Source organism: Bombus terrestris, chromosome 15 (genome assembly GCF_910591885.1).
Source record: "Bombus terrestris chromosome 15, iyBomTerr1.2, whole genome shotgun sequence".
NCBI lineage: Eukaryota > Metazoa > Arthropoda > Insecta > Hymenoptera > Apidae > Bombus > Bombus terrestris.
The window spans coordinates 8,313,257-8,340,412 of record NC_063283.1 but is presented as its reverse complement, the minus strand read 5'-3'; the positions used below and the strand labels follow the sequence as shown (position 1 = coordinate 8,340,412).

At 40.1% G+C, this 27,156-nt stretch overlaps 5 protein-coding genes across 5 annotated transcripts; all 5 read left to right on the top strand.

The window, feature by feature from the left end:
- Positions 1-650: 650 nt before the first annotated feature.
- On the top strand, positions 651-2,458 carry LOC110119915. The gene is made up of 2 exons (XM_020866803.2): positions 651-1,450; positions 1,534-2,458. The coding sequence occupies exons 1-2, from the start codon at positions 928-930 to the stop codon at positions 1,914-1,916; spliced, it is 906 nt and encodes a 301-aa protein (XP_020722462.2). The 5' UTR covers positions 651-927; the 3' UTR covers positions 1,917-2,458.
- Positions 2,459-11,765: 9,307 nt separating this feature from the next.
- Positions 11,766-15,999, top strand: LOC100650257. The gene is made up of 4 exons (XM_003401327.4): positions 11,766-12,874; positions 12,972-13,204; positions 13,289-14,046; positions 14,748-15,999. The coding sequence occupies exons 1-4, from the start codon at positions 12,229-12,231 to the stop codon at positions 14,884-14,886; spliced, it is 1,776 nt and encodes a 591-aa protein (XP_003401375.1). The 5' UTR covers positions 11,766-12,228; the 3' UTR covers positions 14,887-15,999.
- Positions 16,000-16,710: 711 nt separating this feature from the next.
- LOC100650378 lies at positions 16,711-17,809 on the top strand. The gene is made up of 3 exons (XM_003401328.3): positions 16,711-16,851; positions 16,983-17,344; positions 17,422-17,809. Exons 1-3 carry the CDS (start codon positions 16,748-16,750, stop codon positions 17,700-17,702), a joined length of 747 nt encoding a protein of 248 aa, XP_003401376.1. The 5' UTR covers positions 16,711-16,747; the 3' UTR covers positions 17,703-17,809.
- A 1,945-nt stretch (positions 17,810-19,754) lies between these two features.
- On the top strand, positions 19,755-20,929 carry LOC100650620. The gene is made up of 2 exons (XM_003401330.4): positions 19,755-20,049; positions 20,278-20,929. Exons 1-2 carry the CDS (start codon positions 19,849-19,851, stop codon positions 20,824-20,826), a joined length of 750 nt encoding a protein of 249 aa, XP_003401378.1. The 5' UTR covers positions 19,755-19,848; the 3' UTR covers positions 20,827-20,929.
- A 2,601-nt stretch (positions 20,930-23,530) lies between these two features.
- On the top strand, positions 23,531-25,232 carry LOC100650744. The gene is made up of 2 exons (XM_003401331.4): positions 23,531-24,261; positions 24,393-25,232. The coding sequence occupies exons 1-2, from the start codon at positions 23,706-23,708 to the stop codon at positions 24,653-24,655; spliced, it is 819 nt and encodes a 272-aa protein (XP_003401379.1). The 5' UTR covers positions 23,531-23,705; the 3' UTR covers positions 24,656-25,232.
- Positions 25,233-27,156: the final 1,924 nt, after the last annotated feature.

Here is a 27,156-nt window from a genome sequence, read left to right as displayed (position 1 = left end):
GCCACAGACGATCCGCGATCCCAGCTTATTCGATTGATCTGTACGTTTGAGTACGAAAAAAATCACTGCTTGCAATATCCAATCGATCAAATGAGCTGAAATACGTCCATAGATACAGGAGCTACTTTTCTCCAGTAAAACTAGGAATTAAACTCTAACAACCAGTGATACAGATGTTGATTTACTTCATAAATATAATTAAACGTGACGGAATTATCGATGCAGGAAGAATCCACTCCATCTTTTAACAGCTGTCTATAATTCCCTGTGATCAGCGTACGAAGCGCAATACGAGTACTTTCTGAATCCAGATTGCGAGTGCAACGATTTCTAGAGCAAACGGAATCGATATCGAAGAAAGTTTGGCCGAGCAGCATCCACAACGACCACCAAGCGAATTCACTGAGATGATTCCGTGGCGACAATTGAATGGAAGTCCAAGATCACGAGGCTTCGCTCTCATTAGAACGTCTCCGGTATCCTTTTTTTTCCCGCGAATTCGACAGAGATTCGAATTCTCCGCTCTATTTGACGCTCCCTCTCGCCGCGTACGAAGGAGGCAGCGGCGGTGGTGGACGCGAGAGAGCCCCTCGCCTCCTCTCTTGGACCACCGTGAAAGAAGAGAGCACGCCGTCGCCGGCGCGTTGCTCTCGACTTAGGAGAATGTATGGAACGGCCGAAAGGCAAAAAGGAAAAAGGACTACCCGGTGACTCGCTCTATATATACTGCAACTATCCGAGGGTATGTCCAGTGCACGGTACGCGTCTCGTCCGTCAGCTTCAGTCAGCAGATCGAATCCTAACCACGTGCAACAAGTCCGTTTTACGCCGTTTATCCCAACCGCCGGACCTTCTCCAGCAGGATCTTTTTAAGATCAGAGTTTGTCGCGTCCGGATTCAGAAACGTCGCATAATTCGCGCAGCACGATGAAGGGATTTGCGGTATTCGGTCAATCGTCGGTCCATCGTCAGCAGGCCCTGTTGGTGCTGCTGCTTCCTCTTCTTCTCGTTGGGTCCGTTGTCGGCGAGATCGAGAGACGTACCTCGAAACAAATGGTCGAGGAATCTCCGGAGACTCTAGCCTCTACTCTGAGCAAGGATTGTGGCAAGTCCTACAGTGCCACTTGCCTGAAACTAGACGTGGTGTCCTTCCTGGATAGATTATCTGAACAGGAAGACATCAATATCCTACCGGGAGTGTCGGTGATCAAAGAAAATAGTTCTGCCAGTATGCCAGCTTCCGAGGTTGTCGCCAATCTGGCTAGGGATTTCCCTAACGACGTAGAGAAGAGACTGGACGCGTATCTGGTTCACAAGGTCGGAAGCTACCTGAACAGCCACTCGATATCCATCAAATTGTTCGATCCCAGGACCTTCGAGGCTGCTAGGAATTTTAACGAGGAAACGTTGGCTCAACTTGGTCTTAGCGGTGGACAAAGTGTCGGAACTGGTAAGGAATTACTCTCCTTAAAGAGAGATTAAGATTATCGTGAATGAAAACACATGATAACGATTTCATTGGTCATCATATAGGACGTAAGAAGGAGAAGGGCGGTATGAATGGTTTATTTGCTGGTCTGATGATGATGAAGGGTACCCTTGGCGCTATCGGTTTCGGTGCCCTCGCCCTACTCGCCGGAAAAGCTCTGATGACCGGCCTGATGGCCCTCATGTTATCAGCCATCGTTGGTTTGAAATCTTTGGCCGGTGGTGGCGAAAAGAAGACTACCTACGAGATTGTCAGTAAACCTGTATACTCGAGTTCTCATACTCATAGCTCCGAGGAGCACCACGGTCACGGCTATGGACATTCCGGATACGGGAGATCCTTGGACACGATCCACGACAGCGTCCAGCAGGCCGTTCTGAAATATGGCAACGCGCGGGATCGTCGATCGCTATTCCGGCAAAATTAACGAACTCGTGATCGGAGGAGCCGCCAGCGAGGAGCAGCTGGTGGCACACGAGAGATCTAGTAGCACGTCTCTACCTCACCGAATCTACTTTGTTTCCGTTTATCCTCTTTTCACACTTCACGGTTCCTTTCAATCTGTATCTAGCTCCTACTCCACCTCCACCTCTTCATCACGCTCTCCACTGCCATCAACTATATTTCTCCTACTCCTCCTTCACGTCTCTCCCATCTTTAACTTCGTTTCGCTTTCTTGTTGCTCGCGCCTCTGTCCGTCACTTCAGTTACATCGCCTGGTCTCATTTCATCGCCCCGTCTCTCCACCACCACCATCACCACCATCACCAATTTATATTCGTAGATTCGTAGGTATTTATTTGCCAAGCATGCTCCCACGTACCTCTACTCCCCACGGTCACACGGCTCGAGCTGGTCGTCGTTGCACATGGACCATTTTCGTATCATGTACATGATTTCTCCTTCTTGTTATTTATATGTATTTATGCGCAGTGTAAAGTTTTAATAAATCACGTTTTTAAGAAGCTCCCTGGCCCTGTCGTTCTTATAAGATCGTATTACGTTTTACGAGAGGAACCAACTATGGTTTCTGAAGATTTATGACGAATCCTTTTTCCGTTTGATTCACTATATGATAGATTATAGTGGAAGAAAAGGTGGCTGGAATCAAATAGCAGTTTGCGCAAAATAAAGACAGCTCTTTGCTCGGTCTGCTGCAAAGAAAATTATATGTGTCGCATCGTAATTACGAGACGAATGGTTACTCAATTAAATTGATGCGAAACAAGGTCGTCCGCTTCTAGGCGCGTACGTTAGGCTACCTAGACATTCTCTGGTCATCGAGGTGCGCACGGTCATAATTTCTCAGGTGCAGCCAACAAATGTAATCGGATTCGAACGTTCCTTATTGTGTAGGAATAGAAAGGAATTTTTTAACATACACAAGTGAGTCACCTCGTTTCGAAGGATAGAGATCTTTCATTTCTTTTGGTTTTCTTCAGATATCCCGATTTAACTCAAACATCCGCGATTTAATTATTATTTATTTCGAAACTAAAGAAAAAGTGAACTAAAAATTATAATCAACATACTTTATACGACAAAGAAAGTAGCTAATCAATTAACGATACTACTAAAAAATACATATAATTTAAAATTTATAATCTGCATTAAATATACTACATTTTTATAAAAAATGAATTAAATTATCCTAAGACTTTTGAACAGCAACGTACATGCCACTTCCTCGAAACATTCTAGATTCTTTCAACCATCACTCAGCGGACGCTAACAACTTTCGAATAGCTGACAAAAAAATATTTCAGTTCTATAGACTAGATCTTAAGCTCTCTAATTCTTCACGCAGGAAGTCATCGAGTTGCTCCTGAAATCTCGAAAGGCGGGATCTTGTTTCGCAAAGGTTAGGATCCGCGGTAAGACCAAACTACGAGACAGACGTATTATTATGTTATTTTCATAGCGGCCTAGTAAATGGCAATCGTGACAAGGCATTGAAAAAATCTGACGAATGACATAAATCCTATTGTATTTAAGCGATTACGATCTGACGGAAGTCAGTCTTTGCTGACGGTAAAGTACGAGATCGATCATCGGGTTTCGAGCGATGTCAACGCTGAAGATTATTTACGCAGTGCACAGATCCATATTCGTCGTGATTGTAGTGCTTTCGATCGTAAAGCAAGTTCGAAATCAAGTAAACAATGGAACACACACGGATGACAACAATAACGTGGATCCTTACAAGATTATTGGGACCAGCGGTCGTCAATAGTACTGTGAAATTTATTTTGTAATCGTTGCTCCCATCTCATTATTGAGTGTTGTAGCTTTTGCTAAGTGGAATAATTAAAGAATTAGCTATAACGTTGGAGGAAATGAAATTTTCGTTGAATTATTAAATAAAATGATGGTTAATTCAACTTGAGTGCAATAGTCTCTGATGAGTGAAATAATTAAAGAAATAACTACGATAGTCGAAGAAATAAAATCTTCGTTGAATTATTAAATAAAATGATGGTTAATTCAATTTTGATATTTGATATTTCTTCTATAGTTTACCGTTGCTGATTTGTATTAAAATTTTTAGTAGCGCTGGTCGACAAGTGCTTGATTTCCGAAGGAACGGCTTTAGAGTGGATATTCGAGTGGTACCGTCACTGAAAAACGATTCTGCGAAAGACGATGACTTCCCAGAGTTCCCAACGACAGACATAGGCCGCTGTGTCATCGATTTCTCGCTAATCTGCGCGAAGAAACGTCTTGGCCGATTCCTGGACTCTATTAGGGACTTAAACGAGATTTATTTAATGGGTCAAGATGTTAAACTAGTGAAAACCAGAGTGATTAACGACCATAGATTCGTGAATGATAGCAATGACACTATAGAACGAAGTATCAATGACTTCTTCGATACATTTGCTTTAAGAATTACACTACCTAGGTGGAATGGCAACCGAGAAAAAAATCAGATAGATGTTATGTTTGACGAAACTCCTGGTTCCGAGGGTTTGTAACACTTCAAAATACTTGATGTACGAGTGACAATTAAATGTTATATTAACTATGGAAGGAAATGCTAAGGATTCGTTTAATAATTTTTGTATCACTGCTTCTACTACACAAGATTTTACAATTTTACAAAATTCAAAAATAATCGAAGTATTTCTAACATTATTATAAGTGTTATCTTAATTGATTCTTAATGGGTTAAAACATACGCTCTTCTCTAGGGCGAGGCAAAGGAGGAGGCAAAGGCGGCAAAGACAAAGGTGGCAAATGTAAGACAATGATGATGGCTGGTCTTATGATGCTCAAAATGAAATTCATGGGTAACGCATAAATTATAGCTCTCTATTTCTTTACGACATTCTAAAATACCTAATCAAATTTGTAAATATCAGGAGTAGCAACGATGAAGGGCATGATGATGGCTGGGATGTCCCTAATGATATCCATGGCAATGCTGATGCAAAAGTATATGAAAGGAGGAGGCAATGGCGGCGGAGGAGGAGGAGGAGGTAATGCCACAAATTACAAACATTATCATGAGTTGTCGTAAATTGCCAGTTTTATTACGATATGAATTAAATGCGATATTACTTTAATATTTTCAGGTCAGTACAAAGAAATCATTCTTTTAACAAAATCTAGTGGAGGAGGAGGAGGAGGAGGAGGAGGAGGTTATGGTGGTGGAGGCGGCGGAGGTTACGGTGGTGGAGGTGGAGGAGGTTATGGTGGTGGTGGAGGCGATTACGGTGCTCCACCGCCTTCGAGCTATGGTGCACCGTCAGGCGGTGGCGGTGGTGGTGGTGGTTATGGTGGTTGGGGCCGCAGCTTCGGAAGGCGGTTTATAACAAGCAATCTTGAGAAAACAGGATATGCAACAGAATCGAAAGATTCACCCCTTAAAACAGAACAACTTGTATCAAGGACAGACTCTATTGGCTATCAGAATTATGGACATCCTTCTGTTATTGCCAATATTACATATTTGAACTGGAACTCCAGCAATACCGTGGAACCACAGAAGTACCAATATTTGACTAACAACGTCGCTAATGTGGTAAACAGTAATAAAATGGAACCATCATCGCGCTCAGAATCCGATAATTACGACATCGAAACGTATCAGGTTGATGATTCGATAGATGATTCGAGAGACTATATGATAGATTCGAAGCCAAACTATTTGGACAATAGTGATCATATCACTTCGACAAATCATATAGCGAGCAATCACGATACGAGTGTAATGCATTCGGCATATAGTGACGAATGGCAACCCACGGAAGAAAAGTTCTCATCAAATTTGCGCAGAATTCGAGAAAGCGAGAGTTCGAATATTGAAAATTCTTCTGTATGATGAATGTAATATAATCCTAGAGAAATTGTCAATTTAAATGTATCATTTGGAAATAAATTTAATGTTGAAAGTTTAGTATTTTGTCTGTGAAAGTAGTTTGAAACCAATAAATAATTTCATGTGTAAGCGACCGTGATTTCAAACTCGGTATCACTGGCCGCAAGGCGGTGGCGCAATCTTTCGAACAATTGACTAAAGCTCTTCACAGGTGAGAGTTTTACCTGTTCTCGCTAGGTGTATTTCTCGTAGCATTGAAGCAAAGAGGAAGCATAAATGCAGGCAAGGTACAAGATAGATTTATCGTCCCATGTACGTTTCAACACTCTAGAGCACTTTCAGCACTTTAATATTTGAACAATTTTTAACGTTACCAATTCCACATAAATTTCACATTTTTAAATAAGTTTTGCAAAATGTTTGATCTTTCGATCCTTATAAGAAATGAACAAGAGAAGAAGCTTTGAGGGAAACTTTCTATCTACATAAATATCTAAATATGATCATAAGAAATCAAGAAGATATCTACCTACATATATGGTATAAAAGAGCTATGAATAGATTTTATCTTTTGTCTGTGACTACAGGATAGCGCGGTATCGACTGAGTAAGATGTTACAAGTTGAAGAACACTGTCACTAGGTGTCCAAAGCCATCGGCCGACTTCCACTATGAAGTTCAGAATAGTTCAAATAATATGTATACAATAATAATATATACAGTATAGCTGCGTCTACAAAATGCGTACAATGTGCGAATTAATTCCAGAAAGTCGAACACCTTTTAACTTATTTGTGACGATACAGCGATGTCTTCTAAGACTGTATAATTGATATTCATTAAACTTTTTTCTACGTTTCTTTCTTCCTTCTCCAGTGGTTCGTAATAATAAGGAAGTGGAATTTACGATCCAGTATCAGGTCTGTTTATAATTTATAGGCATCTTTCTTAGCGCGAAATCTGGATTACTCGTTCAACGATTTTAAATTGTAAAATTATCAAGGAAACTTTTTAAAATCTTCCTCCATTTAATCTATTCAATTTTCTTTTTCTGTTCTATTTACTCCTTCTCTATCGAAATATCGTAAGTTTATTGCATCAAATTCTACGCAAATCGCGATTTTATATTACATGTCTGATGTTTACATTAGATATTTTATATTAGATGCGTGCGAATCTCAAATTAGCTACCATCTAGGTAACCCACATGGAACGAGTATCTTGAGCAACGTAACAGATCGATGATTCCATAATGTACACAACCGGTACGTATAGAAATGATTTGTACACACATTAATTGAGCGATAACTGTACGTCGCGGAATTGAACCGCACATCGAAATGCGTGTCTCGATGCTGTACATAAGAATGTGCTGACGTGCTCGTCTTAGAATCAACCCTGCACAATAACTGACCCACATTGGTCCACGAGTTTAGCCACTTTATACTCCTAACACGTAGCATTTTTGGAGACAACGCGATCTGATTTGAAAGGTATAACGGATTTTTCAGCTATGACGCTTGACGATTTCAACTGCCTCTTCGTCGTCAATAACTTCAAAGAAACGTTCTCCTCTCGTAAAAAGATTCTCGAAACTATTACGAATTCAAATGAATTTTAAATTAAATTTTAACTTAATTGGAGTGTTACGTTGTTCTCCACAAAGATCATTTCGAATTATTAACTTACATTAATTCTGCAAACTATCTTCACTTAAGTTTGAGGTATTTTAGATTAAATTTACGAAACGTTTGAAAACTTTCATAGAATCGATAGCTCAAACACACATAATCAGTAATGTAAATACAGAAACACTTAATTAAGAGATTTAAACGATAAAAACGTAAAGTGAAGGATTTAATTGTTTAATGGAAAGAGTATTAAGTCATCGATCGACAAGAGAATAACAGAAACTAAAGAATTGGAAAATCGGTGAAAGTTACCGTATAGGAGTCCAGACGGGACTGCTATCACGCCAGAAATAGGTAGAACGTGTCACGCCAAGAGTTCGCGGATCGGTTCACTTTCCTACGCGCGCAGCACGTGTTTCGCGATGAATCTTTGCCCGATCCTTCGTTGACGTAACAGAAATTACCCGCACGAAGAGGCAACCTGAGAGTACAACGAACACAAATGTGAAACGATTGTATTGTGATCTAGTCATTTCCCATGACGACATAAATCGCGGGTGATGGATTAAAGAATACTGAAATTGTATCTCTTTTCACATATACACGATGTTTGTATGTTTTCAACGTACATGATGATGATTCCGATGAATCCTGATAAAAGCCTCGTTTTATATTTTACTCTTCTTCCGTATTACAAATGTATGTCATGTCCCGTTTATTTTTTCTCAGTACACAAACTTTCTTGACCTTTTATTTCGGTGAAGGTCTTTATTAATTACTTTGAATACGCTATTAACGTTACGCAAGCTTCGATGGAAACGATTATAGTTCACCGACCACGTAGTCGTTTGGTCCTGTATACGGGGTGTTAAACACAAAGCATCGAATGACTCCATGTTATTTTTTATTCCATAAAATTAATAAATCAAATATACAGATGGCAATTTTTAGACTTTCGTAGGTCTATTTTGTCTATACATATAGAAACATAAATCATAAATTTAGGACTCTCGACAGCATGTGTCTGAATTCTTAAATTCATCATTTCGACATCCCTTCCACCGTTTTTTCTATTCCGACATTAATCACCCCGTGTTATTTCAAATATTCAAAGCTATCACAGAACATGATTAGTAATACGTATTAAACTCTCGATCTTAATTTTCGATTGTGTACGTGACGTCGAACAGGAGTGCCATGCACGCACGAAATTTTTCTGTCCACCCAATATATGTAACGTGTCCCAGTTGCTTGGTTCACTTCAAGCACATGCAAACCAGTTCCGATGCACCGTGTCTGTGCAAATACTTTCAGCCGGCCGACGCGACGCGGCCTGCGTTTCTCACTTGAGAACGCGCATAGGCTTACGATTCGAAGCACTTCGCGCGATTCGCGCGTTTTGGGGAATTTCCTATCGCACATGGCGACACAGTTCTTTCAGCCTACTTCGGCACTTGAGTTTCTCTTTTTTGTTTACCCACCACATCTAGTCGTTTTTCAAGTCAATTCATGCCTGTCTAACCCCTATTCATTATCGGTTCTTAAAATCTCATGAAATCGTTAATGAAATTTACATAAAACAAGCAACCAGAAAATTCCAATCTAATTGAGTTCTGTTGATTCGTATCTCCCTAGGAATTGTGGTAAAAAAAGATTTCATTCTCCGATTTCCGTAGATACCTGCAGATACCAGCTTTCATTTATTCAACAACATAAATAACTTGATAGTTCCCAATGTCTTTTAGCTTATGTTTTAGTCTACTATCAGGTTTGATATATTAATTCATAATACTGCTGGCATCATGTTTGGTTTCATCCATTTTTTATTATGCCTCATGCTTTGATAGAAATGAGCAAAATTTGATAAAATGAACAAGTTCGTAATCTGAACAATGGCGATCGGAGGGTTAAAGCGATCCACTGTTATGAATAACCTCCTGACTAATTAGATAGTAGAGTGTGTACGATGTGAAACCACTGTTAAGGAATTCTACGCATTGGTACTAATATCTAGGCTGGTTGAAACGTACCCGTTCTTCCTCCATGAGTATCGAGGACCGCAGGAAAAAAGGAGGCAGAAGTCACGCGTACGAGTGTTCGTTTCCGTGAATACCGTGCGCGCTCTACAAGATCGCTTTTTGGCGGTCATTGAGCGACAAAGCCGGTCGTCGCTCAACCTACCTACCTACCGGCCAGATCAATAGTAGGTCAATGGAATTCATTCGGCCGGACCACGTTCGCCAGTATTGACCCACCCAATCCTCCTTACGATCTTCGAACCCAACATAACCAAACAAGATGGAAAAACGTTAATCGATACGTCATGTGTTTCGTAGCAAGATGTATAGATTGTATAAGATACCTCAGATAGTTCTCAGAAAGCAACATTTTTCTGAGCTCAAGCGGAAGTAATAAATGATGTAAATGAGGTATAATAGTAGTTCAGTTTCTATGATGTTAATTGATTTTGTATTGAAATTTCTTTCTCTTTACTGCGAATTAATTGATATTGAAGATTTTACGTAAGAAGAATAAGATTTAAAAGAAGAATTGGAGGAAGTAGAGTACCAGTGAAATTGCCCTCTTTCAAAGCCACATTCTGTAACTATGCATAACTTCTCATTTACTTCTATAATTATCCGTAATCTAGAAGGTGTTCCAAGCGTGCTGTGAAATATGTTACTGCCACGTTTCTGGTTTCTCGTTTCAAGGTCGCATTTTCCTAGCCGAGAAGAAACGACACTGAAATCATTTTTCCTTGACAAAAACATTGATCGATGAAAATCGTGCCTGTAGTCACGTGATGATACGCTTATCGGCCGTTCTTCTCGAATGTAGGTTGTCGAAGTGACGTCGGAGTCGTCGATCCCGATAATGGGAACACCTTCACCAACAATCTATTAGTGAAAACTCCGGTGTGGAGCCTAGCCGAGAATTCGTAACAGTGTGATGTCCATGATAAAGCTATTACATTCATTAACAAGAACTAAAGAATTATTATTTGCAGATGAAGTTTGTAGATAACTTCAGAATGATGCAACGAATTTATTCTATCAAGTAGAACAACTAACAACACTTGTTCCTTTGCAAAAGCTTACTAAAAATCTAATAACGACTAATTAAAGGAGAAACGCAATGCAATTATGGTATCCTCCAAGTACATGACGACGCTATTTAAACGAAAAATATGAACACAGCGGCAGATACTGATTGGAAAGACCCGGAGACCATCTTGGATTTTGCTCCAGATCGCTGTGTAATAATTACTTCCTCTTCAAATATCTAATTTTGCTACGATCTTCCACGATAGTTAACCTCGATATGAAAAGTAACGAACAGATAGTATTACTTAATATTCCACACAGTGGACTTCTTCATTTAGCGCTTCGTTTTTCACGGAACGCTCTGAATTTCACTCTCGCGTTCCACTTTTTTACTTTTGTGTTGTGTTTTGCATTTATTCGAATATACAGTGATTCTTTGGTAGCCGATGACGACCGCAAGAAGCAATCCTAGACGTCCCGCGGCTATAATCGAGAGATAATCGAAACGGGATCACTTGCGAACTCGCACCAGACCGGTCTGATGGCACATAAACAGCAATCTGCAACGGTCTAACGATTTGCAGTTTCTGTTGAATCCATAGAAGAAGTTTAACGAGAAACGACGACATTTGTCGCAAGTTTGTGAATTCTTTTTGTTTGTCACGACAGTTACAATGGATACTTGTTAACGGTTTAATATGTTACATAGAAAATTGTTTATCTATTACCGTTGCAGTAGCTTTTTAACTTCTAAAATAATTGTTAGGCTCGAGTCCTCTCAGATACAACAATAAAACGAGTTAACAATATCTAGCGCTATTCATAATCCTGTCATTAAATGCAAGTAAGCTTTAAGTTAATACTTAATGAGTTTATATATCGTAATATTCATAATAGCAGTAGTAAACTGAATCAAAGAGGTTCCACTACTTGGTATAACTTGTAATTTTCATATCAACGTCGAGTGCCGTCGCACGTGACCAAAATGCCTCGGTGACCATAACGCGATTCACACGGTTCAACTCGACTGAAAACGTTGCGAAGAGAAGTTGACAGGTTTCCCAGCCGCTTTCACCGTGCACATTGCCAAGGAGCTTGGATTGACGGTGCATACAAAATCCGAAATCCTCGTCAACGCCTTTTAACACGCGCGCGCGTGTAGCTGGACGCGTGGCCGGTTGCAGTCGGAGAGGAGACGATAATGACCTTCCACGGAGCGGCCGTAGACGGAGTAGGAGGGTCTTTGACACACTTGACGCTCAGGTGAATTGTAACCGAGAAGCTTGTGGTTAGTTTTGAGCGGGAGATCGAACGGAACGCGTCTCGCGAGAAGGAACGGAGAAGGCGAACAAGTTGGACGAAGATGATGAGACATGCCGGCTAGATGACACGGATATGTCGAACGAATCGATAAACAATTTACGATGCGACTGGATTGCTTGAAATTAAAGGAAGGAATCGTTGATCCCTAAAACGTTTGAAGGAGGTGTGATCCATTCAGATTGATATCGAGGTCGTGATCATTGGAGGGGGCAACGGAAGTGATAAAAGGTGCACGTGGTAGGGTAATATCGGTGTGACGAAATCAAAAGTGTATTAATTGTCGTTCTGATTCCTGGTCTATACACGCTTCAACTATCTATATCTTTGATTGTGCTAAATATTGTTCAATCAGATACAGGTGAACTTCTATTTAAATATTTGAAAAAATACTTATCCGGTGAAATCTAGTCTTCGTCAAGGATGCATTTAAGATCCGTGATCGTGATCGTATATTTGTGCGTGGTGCATGCAAACTGCCAGTTCTTCGATATTAAGAATTTGAAGAATTACGCAAAGATATTTAACTTCGGTGGTTTGTCGCTAAACCAGACTGAGAATGAATTGTGGAAAGGATTGATCAGGGACTGTGATCGATCCGTAACGTTTTCCTGCATACAGAAAAACGCTTACACGTACCTAGACAATGTTTTCGTGGAGAGAGATAATATCACGGTGTTTGAGGGTTTGACTATGACGAAAAATAATTTGGACTATGGAACATGTCGCAGGAAGAGTGATGAAGATGATTCCATGGATGAGAATCTGGTGGAAAGGTCCAGTAAGGATAATTGCGACGAAGACGAAAGTGAAGAGGAGAAGGGGGAGGAAAGAGGTCGACAGTTCGGCGAGGAGCAGTCACCTTTGGAGGAAGTGACTAACGCGTTACGGAAGAGGGCGATGAAATTCCTTGCGACCAGGGATTATCAGATTCAATTACCCGATTTTTTCTTCGAAGGAGCCACGATTCGAATAAGTCCTCGTGAGATTGATGAAAATGGCGCTCTGGTTAGAGTAGACTTCGGTCAACAAGGCTTAGAAAGCGAAGGAAGAATCTTCAAGAAAATTAGTACGATGAATAATTATTTAATTTGTGATAATACATATCAATATCTTTCTAGCGAGTTAAACATTCTGAAGGATTTAATCGACGCTTCCTATTTCAGGAAAATTTATACAGAACAAGCTGATGACAAGTTTGTTAGCCCTGTTGCTCATCATCAAACTAATCAAATTGAAGTTCATGTTCGTGATACCGTTCCTGTTCGGCGTGGGCACAGCGAAGAAGCTCTTCCTGAAATTGTTACTTTTCTTTATCCCAGCATTTGCGCACGTTTTTAAGTTATGCTCGAGCTACTATTCTGCGCACAGTACAAAGTACCACCACCACCATCATCAGGTGACTATTACATCACTCATCACTTTGATGTCAATAAGGGCTGATCTCTCGAATATTACCATTAATATTCCATTACTATTTCAGGTAGCGCATCACCATCACCACGTACCAGTTCCAGTACCAGTTCCAACTTACTACAACCATCACCACCACCATCACGACGATGAGTTCGATGGTTACGATTATGCTCATCCTCATATTCAATATCGAAAAGACATCGAAGAATTGAAGGAATGGGGCATCGAACCTTACGAAGAGTCTTACGAAGCTCAAACCGAGCCTGTAGGAGCTGGCACGGTGCCAGCTCGACCTCCACCAGGAGTGCTGCCGGCGCCATTCCCAGCGCCCACTTACTCTGGAACGTATGGTATTCCTCAGTATGCGCCGAACGCGCAGCCAATAGCTTCTCCGTATTTAGAAAAACGTCCGCTGACATCTGCTCATAATCTGGCCTACTCAGCATACGTTGATAATAATCGTAGAACAGTTGTTCAACCAGCTTCGCCAACTGTCGTCAACGTCCCTTTAAATCCTGCAAACCTGCCGTCAACGATGTTGCCAACTGCGACAAATATAAAGAATTCGTACATTGCGTTTGGACAGCAAAATGCGAGACAAGCTTCGGCGAAGAGCAGTCAGGTAGATTCGAAAGCAACAGTGGTTACACAACGATCAGGATACGACGATGAATATTATGGACCGATAATTAACAGGCTTGAAGATATATTTAAGCAACTTAGATTCGTCGAAGAAAGTTGCAAAGAGAGGCTCGTGTGCAGTATGTACAAGAATCCGGCTGTGTATTCGCCGCACAGCAACCTCGTTTCGAACGAACTGTCCAGGTAAGAGCAAAAGATGAATCGTACGGTCAACTAAATTCATCGTTCGTTATTATTATCTTGAGGAAGTTGATTTAATCTATGAACGTATTGGAAAGCGTGGAAAAGAGAACGAATTTATGTAGTTTCGTCTACCGGTAGACAAATACGAAGAATAGCTTCCACTATCGTTGGAGTTCTTCTAAAACTAATTTCTTTTAATGTATAAATTATGCAAAAATTCAACTGTTGTCGTATCGATCATCGTGCTATTAATTATTCATTCACCTGTGTATCACGTTCGAATTCGATCACTTCGGGCGTCAATCATAAAGAGAAAGGTGGCCACTGCTCCGAATCGCTCGAATCGGAACGTTGAATCACGTTCTATGCGGATTCGACTCTTTTTCTTCTTACGTTCTTTCCGTTGACTGTTCTCTGACAACAATAAACGCGGCTCACAAAAGAATCATTAGTTCCAGCAGAAAGTAATGCAATCTCTTGGCAAATTCTTCCGTAGTTCGTTTATTAAAGAGAAATTATCTTGTTAGCGAACCTAGAGCCGCTAAATGGCGAAAGTATCACGCATGTCGATTAGATGCAAGCGTTGGTAAGGAAAACAGGGTCAGGGTTTATGTTATAACATGATTATCGACTGATTTCGATACGAAAAGGTGTCAGGAGTACATTAACAACTTGATTTTAATTTTTCTTTTCTATTTCAGAGATCCACAGGAGTTGAAACGTACGGGGACCGAAAGCTCGTCCAGCAAGAAGTTCCACAGATATTTCAACGCGGCTAGATTGGGTCAAGATGGTGGAGATTGCTTGAGAACATATCCATGTCACATAAATACCGAATAAACTCGGTGTGAATTTTTGTTACTAAGTAATGAAGAATTGTCGTGGGGACAAGAACATATGTTGAAGTCACCGACTTCTGGCATCATGACATGAGTACGACTGGTGGGTCTGTTCCGCTAGGCGTTATCAAGGCGGCCACGGACACGGCTGTAGGCTATTAGTTAGTGTCAAGGCCATGAATTGATTATTTGGATAGAGGATGTCAGATAATTTTACGTCCAATTTATTAAAGTATTTTATAATAATAAGGACACTTTTTGTAATATGTAAAAGTACTTCGATTGTTCCTTGTGAAGCTTAGTGCTCGCACTCATGGCAGCGTTACGTGGAATTTGTGATGGGATGAATACTAAATCGAGAAGAAGCGAGCTTTCTATTCGATTTCATTAAATACTTTCTATTAGAAATGTAAATACAAGATCTTTTTGGAGTTTTTGTTACGAGGAGTTTCTTAAGCACTCGTTCAGTCTTCGGTACTATCTGAAGCAGAATGAAATTTTCTGATGAAATGTCAAACTTCGTTCTTTTGACACTTTGTCAGGAAAGTAACAGAAATGTAACTCTTAGATAACAATCTTCGATCATGCACTGGATTGCGTGAATATGATAGTTTCACGTTTTTCCAAGTACTACTGTTCAATAGTATATTTTCTTACATATTTTATGCAATTAAAAATATTTTCTCTGTGACATTTTACCCAGTACGATATAGTTGTGTAGTCACAAGAAAGTGGTAATTTATGTATGTGTAATTTATAAATAACTTAATTCAAATGTAAGTCGATACATTATACGAATTATGCGAATTGATCGAATACGGGAATCTTAATACTACATCCAATGATTTATTTATTTTTAGATATGATTATTTATTATTACCTTCTCGGGTGCCATACCCAACTATTATTTATTGTACGCGTTAACAACTAGGTTATGTATAGTCTGTAAGTTATGTATTGTACAAAGATAAACTAATACTTCGATTACACTACCTCGAAGTTGTATCGTATATTATTGTTTCGTTCGTAATAAATGATGTAAAAAGAACAACTACTATTGTATCATACTTTATATTACCAAAACTAGTATAATATAATGCAATGCTCATCGAAATCTCGATGTTATAAATTTATTATTTCCTAAGCATTCAACACATTTCTATCGTAATTATTAGAAGAATGAAATGACAAATTCATTTAATTAATATATCGACAATCATCTATCTTTCACTGCGCGAAGCTGAAGTTCTACTACGGTAAGATCAATTCACGCTTGTGATTCGTACCTTATTTAAGAAAACAAACAGTGCGCCACCCATTCACACGAATCTTACGTAAGCGCGAGCCAAATCCTCGTATAAAATTACTTTCTACCAGTTTCCACCAGTCTTCATTACTCCTCACACATAAACAGTTTTTACTTTCATCTATTCTCCTCTCACGATCGACCCTCGTACAATTTCACTTCGTCGTCGTTAGTTTTCCTTTGCCCGAAGTAGCTATCACGCTGTGCCTTCTTTTCCAAACGCTGTCTTTCCGAATCGTCCATAATTGTGCTTTTCGCGAACGCCACAACAGCTAGAAACGAGAAATTTCCTCTATATAATTTCGGGTCACATGTGGAGCTAAAATGTGCCGGAAATAGTGAATGTCGAAACCAAAATCGTCCCATAGGGGAAGGATACGGAGCCGTGAAAACATCGGCACCCTAGATAATGAGGCTTTCTTCTTTCTTTTCAGCCGGGCACACGTCCCTGATCAAAATTCATCGGCCGTGCGTGGCTTCCATCGACTATAAAACCGCGTTGTCTTCGTTCGAGCCGGCATTCGGTGCTTAGACTCGCAAATCGGTGGGTACCGTCATGAAGTTCACAACGATCGTCTCGTCTGTCGCCCTTCTGGCTGCCCTCACCGCTGCGCAGAGGACTGAAACAACAGCTGACGCACTTCAAAACATTTATTACAGGTGAGCACAAAGATGAAAACAAAAAATATATTCATTAAAAAAATAAAGTTATTGCAATATATCTTAAAAGTAACAAAGATAATAAAATTATGCTCTGGATTTAGCGATCAATAATCAATTTCATCTTGCAGATGCATCGACAACGAGTCCATGTTATCATGCGTGAAACCCAAAGTTCTGGCCTACCTTAGCCAAGCTGTGAAAGAAGACAGACTAGCCATTACGGACGACTTAGCAATAGTTAAATCTCGAAACATGGCCGAAGAAAGCAATGAAGAATACTATCCCCCGCAGTACGACTCAGTAGATCCTGCAAGGAAAGAACTTCTTAGGTCTTTGATGTTGGAGAAATTAGACGCGTACCTGTCGAGTCACCAGCTGGAGGCTAAGCTGCCTGAAGCTATCGTTGGCTCCAATATTGTACCGAGAGCCTTAGTGGATACCATGCCCAGAAGCTTGACTGTTCCTTTGTCTGACTCCTCGAACGGTCAAGGTAACAAAATTTATTTTATAAAGAGGAAGAAATAAAATACAACTGATCTAATACACTTATCTGGATCATATTTATAGGCCGTGGATTCGTTAAGAAGGTTATGATACCATTCCTGCTGGGTCTGAAGTTCAAAGCTACCGCTCTGGTGCCGCTCGCTCTTGCCTTGATTGCTCTGAAAACCTGGAAAGCTCTTACCCTGGGTCTCCTTTCGATGGTGCTCAGTGGAGCGATGATGATCTTCAAGCTGACAAAACCCAAGGTCGCCTACGAGGTCGTGCACTATGGACACCCACCAGTAGAACACCCACCACACTGGGAAACGGCAGCTCATGGTCCCTACAGAGCGTACCGAAAATAGGCTGACGAAGAACCTCAATTTTCTCCCCCTAGAATCGTTCTATTTATTATTTATTCACGCGCGACTCTGACTTATTTATAAATAAAATTTCTTACATGGTCTCATCATATCTTGTCTCCATCTATCATTCTCACCCTAATCATAAAAGAAAAAGAGAAATGGGCGAATTTGATCACTTTCCTTTTTATTATTTGCCTACGCGATGAGAATCGATCAAAGTGGGTGTTTAATGACCGAGAAAGTGGAAAAAGTTACTTTGGCATTCAGTGATCGTTCAGGTAGATCCGCTGGAAATCGAGTATCGTGGGAGTAATTAAATCAATCGATTCGAACAGCAAAGTCTGAGATTGTTCACGACATAGTAAAAGTAGATATTGTTCTTGCCAAAATCGATTTATGAAGTTAAGTAGAATTAGTTCTTCATTTCCGTTCTAAATAGTTGCGCGAATTTCAGAGTGCATTTCATTAAAATAAACCCGTGTTCCATGATTCCATATCGACCAGGGCTCTGCGTGGACAAGAAGCCAAAAGGGAACGTAAACGGGGAAAATACAGGTCGTGAGCGTGGAAATTCACTAAGGAAAAATTAGAGTGGTCGAAGAGTCGGAAAGGTGACATCGATGGCACTACAACGTCCTGAATGCTTATGCAAACTCGACCCAAAATTCCAATTACCGGTTCATTGTTACGAGCAGAAGGAAGTCGGCAAGGCGGACAAAAGTGTCTTGTCACAACCCCACGCGCACATTCTCGCACGAGAAACTCGCACGCAACGCGCATCTCTAATGTGATTAGAGCAACTCCTTTATCAAATCTGATAGTACACGTGATTTAATGGAGACATTAAAGAGTAAAATGTACGCATCAATGTTCATTAAACTTCATTAAATATCATAATCCAAATAAATCAAATAAATATACTTCTCAAAAGCTAGTTTTAGAAAATAAACGAAGCGAAGAAGATTTGCGTCTATAAATAATATTATTCGTAGATCCCATTTTTTATTATATTTAAGATATTTCGTGGATTTTATAAATTCTAATGAAATTGGAAACTTTATAAAGTTATTCTATATGAAATAAAGATTAATATGTAATAAAATAAAAATTTTATCGTTCAGGTATGCCTAATTTTTAAAGATTGATTCAAAGGGTAGATATCTTGTCGTCATTCGAAACGGGGTGGGGAGCACTCAAGTGTTGATGAAACAGACGTGTGGAAAGTACCGTGTTCGTGGTATGAATGAACGATCGATGCAATGCCAATGTTACGGTGGCATTGGTGCCAAGGATGAAGGGTCTTCTGTTCTTACTGGCTTGCGCACGCCACTTCCGCTTTGCTAGCTAAAACGATGCTGTATGATAGCAGGCCAAATATTTGAAAGTTTCGCCCAGCTTAATGCGTGAGTGGATTTTTTTATGAATACATGATCGAGGTTAATGAAATGATAGATATTTTGATCAATTTGGTATGAATGTCAAGCGAACCCTCAATTCTGACATAGAGTAATATCAGCTGTACAATTTCTACATTAATAGCAGAAGTTTTAAAAACTAATCATAGATACAATATTTATTAACCGAAATCGTAATATGGTAAAGTTACCTTTCTCATGTCTTATTTTCCATTTCAACCCTAAGGTATAAATACCAAATGTAATTTATACCAAATCAATATTAAACTTGATCTCACAATTGAGAGTAGATTACAAAATAGTGCACAGAACACGTACAGCTAATAGTTAACAAAATTCTTCTTACTGGGAATCAACGTAACACTTGTCGTTATCGTGAGGCATAATCGCGTGTCTTTAACGTAGCACGCGACCCTCCTGACAGATATCGGTCGCGGCGAAGCTTTCTTTCGGCTTTGCTGATCTTGCACAATCCCATATTCCCGTCACGATCACGTCGAGGCCTCGATAATCGAACACCATACTGAACGAAAAGAAAATTCGTGGCCGGATGAAAGTGGGGGCGTCGTGTATGTCGGATACTCCGCTACGCGACGAACGTCCGACGATTCGACGACGGGGGCTCCGTATAAATAGCCTGATGCCCAACCCATTGGCATCAGTCGTCGTGCAATCGTCCTCAAGACCTTCTTCAGGGTATCACGAGTTCTCGTCTCCACATTAGGAAAATCATGAAGCTGTTTGTGTTGTGCGCCATGTTGGCCCTGGCGGCCGCTCAACCCGCGAAGAACGACCTCTGGAAGGGTAGTGGTATAGACCAGATGGTTGATCAGACGAAAATCGAGTGCTCTCAAAAGAACGACGAGGTTTCCTGCATGAAATTCAAGGTCTTAAATCTCCTGGACCAGATCTTCCGCAAAGACAGCTTCAAGGCAAGTGTCTGCTAACTCGTTCCAACCCGGTTATGCAAGCAACCGTCTTTCCATTCTCTCTTTACTTTTATCACCTTATCCACAACCAGTTACCACAGTGGTTGTGACCCAATCACTTTTACGGTTTGGTAGTTTCAGAAAGTGAAATGGCGTTGCATGATTCCGTTTAACCCGGTTTGAACCCAATGCTCACGAAAGTAGATTCACTTTCCTCTTTGTCGGTCGCAGGTCTCTGAAACCGTGGAGGTGACTCGCAACTCGTACCCCGTCGAAGAAGTATCCGCTCGCAGCGAGGGCTCTTTCCTGGACAATGTGCAGACCTACCTGACCTCTCACGACGTGACCTTTAAGCTGCCTATGGACTCGTCCGTGAAGGTGAGCGCCAGGGACATTGACGACGATCAGCTCACCTTCAACGTCAAGTTTGGCCAGGGTCGTGCCGTCGAAGAGGCTCGCAAGTCCAAGTTGAAGAAGGTCGTCATCCCCATCCTGGTGTTCGTCTTGCTCAAGGCCATGACTCTCATACCCCTAGCCATCGGTGTCCTTGGTCTTAAAGCCTGGAACGCTCTTCAACTTTCATTCTTCAGCTTCATCGTCTCCGTCGGTATGGCGATCTTCCAGCTGTGCAAGAAAATTGCCGCTGACGGTCATGCAGCTCCATTGACCGCTCACGGACCGTGGGAGTACCAAGCTCAATATAGATCATTCCAAGACGACGAACAACCATTGGCGTCGTTTGCACAAAACCTCGCGTATTCTGGACACGCGCAATCGTAAAACACTCATCCGTACATCTTGTTTACTGTCGCGACTTTTGTAAAATACCTGTCTTCCACCTCTCCTCTATACTCTTTATTTAATAAATTATTATTGCAATTTACTCGGCTTGTTTCACTTTCTCTTTATATAGACTCCTATACTGCAATAATAACTTCATAATCCTTATGAAGCATGTACTTAATGTGTATAAGTAGTGGATAATAACAGGATGAAATCTGTTAGAGAAAATTATTTAAAAGGATTGAGAGGAGTATTTCAGATTAAAATTAGCAATCTGAGTCTGAAGTAAAAGTAATAGAAAGTTCTTCATAATAAATATTACTACCTACGAAATAATTCACAGAAGGTGATAATCTAGATTATCGTTGTAATAATATGTAGCCTTAGGTTTCGATCACATTACAATGATGTCTTTGTAGGATCTAATATAACCGTGTTACAGTAAGAATGTACCTGTTATTACTATCATTATCCTAATAGCCCTGGAACCCAATCTTGAGAACAAAAAGACATCGACGAAGATTCAAAACGATTCATTAAATGATATTATTAAATTGCCCCGTGTCTCATCTAACACGCAAGAAATCAGATCTTCGTTCACGGTAATGCGTGAAACTATTTCAAGCAACGTTTATCGCATCATGAACGTAAATGGCCCATTAACGGTGTAGCTTATTTCATAGCTTAACGGCATGAATGGCGATGGAACTTCTCCTCTCTAATTGATACGATCCATCCTTGTCGACGATTAATTATAAAAACACGATATAAAATTATTGTTAAGTAGAGTCAGACGCAGTCCGGTTTTGCAAGGAGATTATGCCCGATAATAATCAGACGCAGCTACTTCGCTCGGCTTGGAAATCATCGCTTTGTTCCGCACATGTGTTCCTATAAAATGGAAATCCAGTTTCGTCTTTGCAGTGACCTTCCAGCACCTTGTGCTTTCCTTTTTCTTTAAACCTTAAACATCGTTTATTCGAAACTACGTTTTCCGATTATGTCGTTATGGTAGTAAATGATACGCAATTATCACACTGAACTGCAACATTTCACTCAACGATTTACAGCATTTTAAAGTTATACACATTTCTTGCAGGCCACTAAAGCGTCAATTTTTTAATCATCTTAGGAGTGACAGTTGATATTTTATAATTGAAGCTTTAAATCGGACTCAATAGTTTAACATATCTCTTGCAAGTAAATCTCGTACGCACAGTTGAAATTATAAGGTTCCATCTTTACGTCGTTTGAAATATCGACCAAAACTTGACATAGAATTTTTTAACTGATATATAAAACTTAGCTTAATTGGTACATTTTTAAAATTACGTAGATTTTTCTGCAAATGAATCTTATACGTATAGCGAGAAGAATCTACGAGTTTTAATTCTGAAATTGTGTGAAATATAAAATAAAGTTTATTTAAAAAAACTAAACTTTGTGAAATAATCTTTTCACATATACAAAACTTCCCTAAAAAATATAGTCACTTTCATTAATATTCGGACATTCTTTAAAACAGAATATCTTTCTTAAAATTGGATTACACGACGAGTTTTTTTTTCTTTGAAAGATCAGTTAGAAGAATTAATTTACTAGATGTGGAAAAAAATTCTAAGGAAGTTAAAGTTTGTCAGAATTTTGAAAAATGTAGCGAAAGTCACTTCCTTCATTTTTTTTATGAAAATTTAAATACGTTTGTAAATTCATGTAAGTTATATACATGTACAATATATCATCGAAACCTGTAAACGTTGCTACGAGCTACAAACGGTTAAGGCTAGGGAAAATCGCACTTTTTCATAACTTTCAACCTACAATTGTAATAAAAAATCTTAAAATTGTTAGTCCCTTTCGGTGCCTATCGCTTGTTTTTGTCAATCAATTTTTAATATGTATGCAACTGACAAAAATCTACGAAACGTATTGCTTGAATTTTCAGTAATTTTTTTCCAGTTCTGACCAATTGCAGTTTTTTCAAAATCTTTCCTACACGACATTTAATAAACTGATTCTTTTAAGTTCTTAAAAAAACTCGTCGTTTGGTCCAATATTAAAAAAGTTATACCGTTTTAAAGAGTTCGAATATTAATGAAAGTAATTGTACACATAAATAATAATATAACCAGTTCACCTTATGAAATGCCCTATAACAGTAACACCAGCCAAGAAACCTGCATACCAACGACTTATTGAAATAGCACAATCTATTAAAACCCAGCAAACATTCCATCGATCCATATATGATCGTGTCAAACGATCAAAAATCGTCGGTGGAAACTAAAACGTTCCCGTTCACCGGCCATCTGTCGACGTACAACGAGAACGGTTATCCGTTGTCCAAAGCGTGTGTTCTTTACAGATCATAGAAGGCATAGAGATCGCGTGCCTGCGAGTGGGGCGTTAGAAACGACATCCAAGTTGAGGAGAGCACGAATCGACGGTGAACGCGGGACAAGTTCCGTTTCCCGTGTGGCGAGGCGTCGCGCATGCCATCGTGTACGCGATACGCGACGCTACATACGTATACGCGGTCGTAAACGCGTCGGGACGCGTGCACGCACGTACTTAAGGAGGAGAGAGAGGGGTGTAGAGGAGAAGCCGCTCTATGTGCCAGTGAAATTTGAATAATTTTCCTTCGATCGTCGATTCCCGGCATGCGCGACCGAATAACATAGATTCGCAGGGGGCAAATTAAATAAAAGGGGCGGGCCACTCCTCTGCCAGTCGCAGTTCGATCGGCGATCGCTCGCTCGCACACATACGGGTGGACGATCGATCGTTTCGCGTTTTGTTCGAGAAACAAAGTGTAGAAATCGTGCAGCGAAGATCACTTTGGGATAACTAATTCCAGGGATAATCAAAGGATCAACATGAGGATTTTCGTAGCGACAGTAGCAGTTGTGTTGATGGCAGGAAGCTGCCTAGCCAGTCAAGATTTCCTCTCCAAGTCTCTCAACGAGTGCATCGCCGCGGACTCTTGGATGTCTTGCCTGAAGCAAGAGGTGCTTGGATATTTAGATGGAAAACTCGGGACTAGCACGGAAGCCAGGTCTTTGGATACAGTAGACGAAGCTATCGTTGCGAGGACTTTCAAGTACCTGAAGAGTTTTGACTATGGAATTGATTTACCCTTCGTGGATGCTAGCCTCAAGTACAGACCCAGCAGAAGTTTGGCTGATTTGGATATCGAATTCAAAGGAAACGAAGTTGCTACCAGTCAAGCTAGGGGAATGTTAAAGAAGAAGCTGCTGTTGCCATTCCTGTTGTTGTTGAAACTGAAATTGAAGGCTTTGATGCCTATCTTCGTTGCTATCATTGGTTTGAAAGCATTGAAAGCTTTAGTGCTCTCGAAACTCGCGATCCTCCTAGTCGTTGGATTCATCGCTGTGCAATTCTTTAAGAAGGGTGGAATGATGATGCCAATGGGTATGTATTGCGACTATAATCAGATAGATTCCATTAAGTATCGAGAAAACCGAAATTGTATTCAATATCATTACAATGCGAACAACAATTTTCGACGAAAAAGATGAGAACAGCGAAATTTACTGTTGCAGGAATGTCGATGGAATCAGCTGCTTCATCGGCGTACGGAGCTCCACCTATGCCCTCGACCACGTCGAGCTACGATCCAGCGAACACATGGGACGGAAATGGACCGTATTCCCGCGTCTGGACGCCGACCAACGGTGTGGAAGCCCAGAATCTCGCATACTCCTATTACTCGCCAGGCAGCGGATCGAATTCGTATTCTTCTTCCTCGTCCTCCTCGGCCTCCTCGTCGTCAGTCAATTCCGGTAGCTCGTCAGGAAACTATTAGATCACGGTTACAAAAATGCGTCGATTGCCACCGGCGCCACGATTCATTCTCTGATTAACTCATATTCTTAACGACGGATCGATCGTACGATCGAGAGACCAAAGAGACGCACGCCAAATAACCACCAGAACCACAATGGATGATCGTCGATCGATGCAAATTTGGGGTACACGACCGATCGATCGAAGATTGTCGATCATTCTGCCACACAGAGCGGAAGAAAAGTTCTATTATCTCGTCGTGCGAACAATCAAATTATTTATGACTGCTTTGAGATCAAAGTTGATAAATTAGAAATTGATAGTTTAGAGACGAGAGAATGGAACATTAGGACCGTTCATTCAACAACACGTGTACGCGGTAAAATGTAACTGATTCGGTAAGAAATTGATAGGATAAAGAGACGAGCACCTGGCTCGATTGACGACGAGTCGAAGAGGTAGAATTTCGAGGCTGGCTCAAGAGTTTTTCATTTTTTAACAATCGCCAGGACGTTGTTGTATTTTATTTATTACTCGCGCGACACGATTATTTATTATCCCCTCGCATTTGTTAATAAAGACATGTGAATAACAAAGTATGATTTCCTCTTTTTTACACACTTTTCCTTAGTGAATAATTGTATTCATTGAAATTTTGTTCCAAGAGAAGGATTAATAAAATTTCATGTATGTGACGTGCAGTCTAATGTGCTTTCTCTGTTAATTAAAGTAAAATAATTCTGATCGCGTAGGGAGTATAAGCACCAGAAAGTGCCATACTCTATAAATTACTGTAAGGCAGGTAATCTTAGAAGACAGTTTAACCAAAAAATCATTAAACACATAAGCAAGCATAATTTATTTCTTCCCAGTCTTTGTCATTTCTAATAAATTTTTCCCAAATTGATATGAATAAACATTTTTATTTTTTAAAATCTGGTGAAGGAGATACAAAAAACACAGTATGAATATCGGAATAACAAAAAAATTATAAACATTAACAAGATAAAACCAAAAGTTTTCACGAAAAGAATTATTCTATTTCATATAAAAAAGAAATAATTGATTATTATTTCCAAACATTAATTAATTTCGTATCTTCAAACCGAGTATGTAAATCTACTGAGCAGTACTATGTACATAGTTGCGTTTCGAAATCATATATACAGGATATTCGGCTACAGATGTCAGGAAATTTAAGGGGTAATATTTGAAGCCGAAATAAGAATAAATCATGAATCAAGAAAACGAAAATCAACAATAACATGTTTGCCTTTTCGGCTCTGTTTCTTAATTATTGACAATTAAAAATCGGCCAAAATATCCCTGCATGTGAGCAAACCTCCTTACACGAACAAAAGAAGGTCGGCCTAAGCAGCGGGGCGGACAGTATGACCAACAAACCGAACGACACATGGACGGTAGCTTACCCCGTACAAATCGTAGAGAAGAAGAACATAATATTCAGAAACGTAAACGATCCCGTTTACGAAAAAAATGGTAGATTGAATATTAAATCAGGATAAATTCTGATATGTATAGTTCTATAAGAAATTCTAAAAATTCATAATAAAAATTGGAAAAAGACAATCGCGATATCGTAATTATAATTAATACTACTACTACTACTACTACTGCTACTACTACTGAAAATACTAAAAGCGAGCATAGTGACAAAGTAGTAACAATAATGATTTTCCATGCTCTGGATGACCCAGAGGATGGGGAGCCATTAGTAGTTGCCCTCTTGAGTGGCAGTTTGCCGGGCCTCTTCGGCTTATAGCCTTTTCTTTCTTCGGGCGCAATGCCCGCTGAAACTTAAATCTAAGCTCGAGACTTCTAATTCGCAAACAAAAAAAAAAAACTACTAAAGGTAAAATAAAAATATAAACCGCGGAAGCTGATTGATGTGCACATGGACTGGCCAACGATCACAGCAGTGATCGTTGCCCACTCGCATGTGCGTGCTCGAGCAATATACGTTCGTTTCGAGCCCACTCGCGACCGCGACCGCGAAATTCGAAAAATCGATAGGCAAAACCAGAGACGAGAGCGTGCTCTACTCGTGCCAGCTTCACCGTCGATTTTTCAAATCAGATTTCCAGAAACAGGTTGGTCACACGAAAACGCGCCTACTCGACCAGAGACTGTGCTAACCTGCCCGGCCTTACCTACTTATAATTAACAGACATACCAGAAAGTATGCTACCTATCCTACCTAGCGCCATATTTAACAATGGCAAAACAGGCACATTAACATACTCGCTCCACGGTTCTCACACAAACGCTCGGGCGCAAAGGTCCTACACTAGAGAGGACGTCCCGGGACGCCTCCGACACCCGAGCTTAACACACAGCATGCACACTCTAAGGTACGTACCATTTTTCTGAAATCGACTGACGTATTGACTCTAATACCGAAAACAAATGTTCAAAAGAAAAAAGAGTATATATATAAAAAAAAATGAAAGGCTACGTTACCACGGCCGCTTAAATTATAATCGGCGAACAAAGACTCTA

Excerpts from the sequence above, each read along its gene's own strand:
- LOC110119915 (XM_020866803.2), top strand. The coding sequence starts at position 928 with ATGAAGGGATTTGCGGTATTCGGTCAATCGTCGGTCCATCGTCAGCAG. Across the intron at positions 1,451-1,533 it reads TGGACAAAGTGTCGGAACTG|GACGTAAGAAGGAGAAGGGC; the intron begins GTAAGGAATTAC and ends GTCATCATATAG.
- LOC100650257 (XM_003401327.4), top strand. The coding sequence starts at position 12,229 with ATGCATTTAAGATCCGTGATCGTGATCGTATATTTGTGCGTGGTGCAT. Across the intron at positions 12,875-12,971 it reads AAGAATCTTCAAGAAAATTA|GAAAATTTATACAGAACAAG; the intron begins GTACGATGAATA and ends TTCCTATTTCAG. Across the intron at positions 14,047-14,747 it reads GTTTCGAACGAACTGTCCAG|AGATCCACAGGAGTTGAAAC; the intron begins GTAAGAGCAAAA and ends TTTCTATTTCAG.
- LOC100650378 (XM_003401328.3), top strand. The coding sequence starts at position 16,748 with ATGAAGTTCACAACGATCGTCTCGTCTGTCGCCCTTCTGGCTGCCCTC. Across the intron at positions 16,852-16,982 it reads CTTCAAAACATTTATTACAG|ATGCATCGACAACGAGTCCA; the intron begins GTGAGCACAAAG and ends TTCATCTTGCAG. Across the intron at positions 17,345-17,421 it reads TGACTCCTCGAACGGTCAAG|GCCGTGGATTCGTTAAGAAG; the intron begins GTAACAAAATTT and ends TCATATTTATAG.
- LOC100650620 (XM_003401330.4), top strand. The coding sequence starts at position 19,849 with ATGAAGCTGTTTGTGTTGTGCGCCATGTTGGCCCTGGCGGCCGCTCAA. Across the intron at positions 20,050-20,277 it reads TCCGCAAAGACAGCTTCAAG|GTCTCTGAAACCGTGGAGGT; the intron begins GCAAGTGTCTGC and ends TGTCGGTCGCAG.
- LOC100650744 (XM_003401331.4), top strand. The coding sequence starts at position 23,706 with ATGAGGATTTTCGTAGCGACAGTAGCAGTTGTGTTGATGGCAGGAAGC. Across the intron at positions 24,262-24,392 it reads TGGAATGATGATGCCAATGG|GAATGTCGATGGAATCAGCT; the intron begins GTATGTATTGCG and ends TTACTGTTGCAG.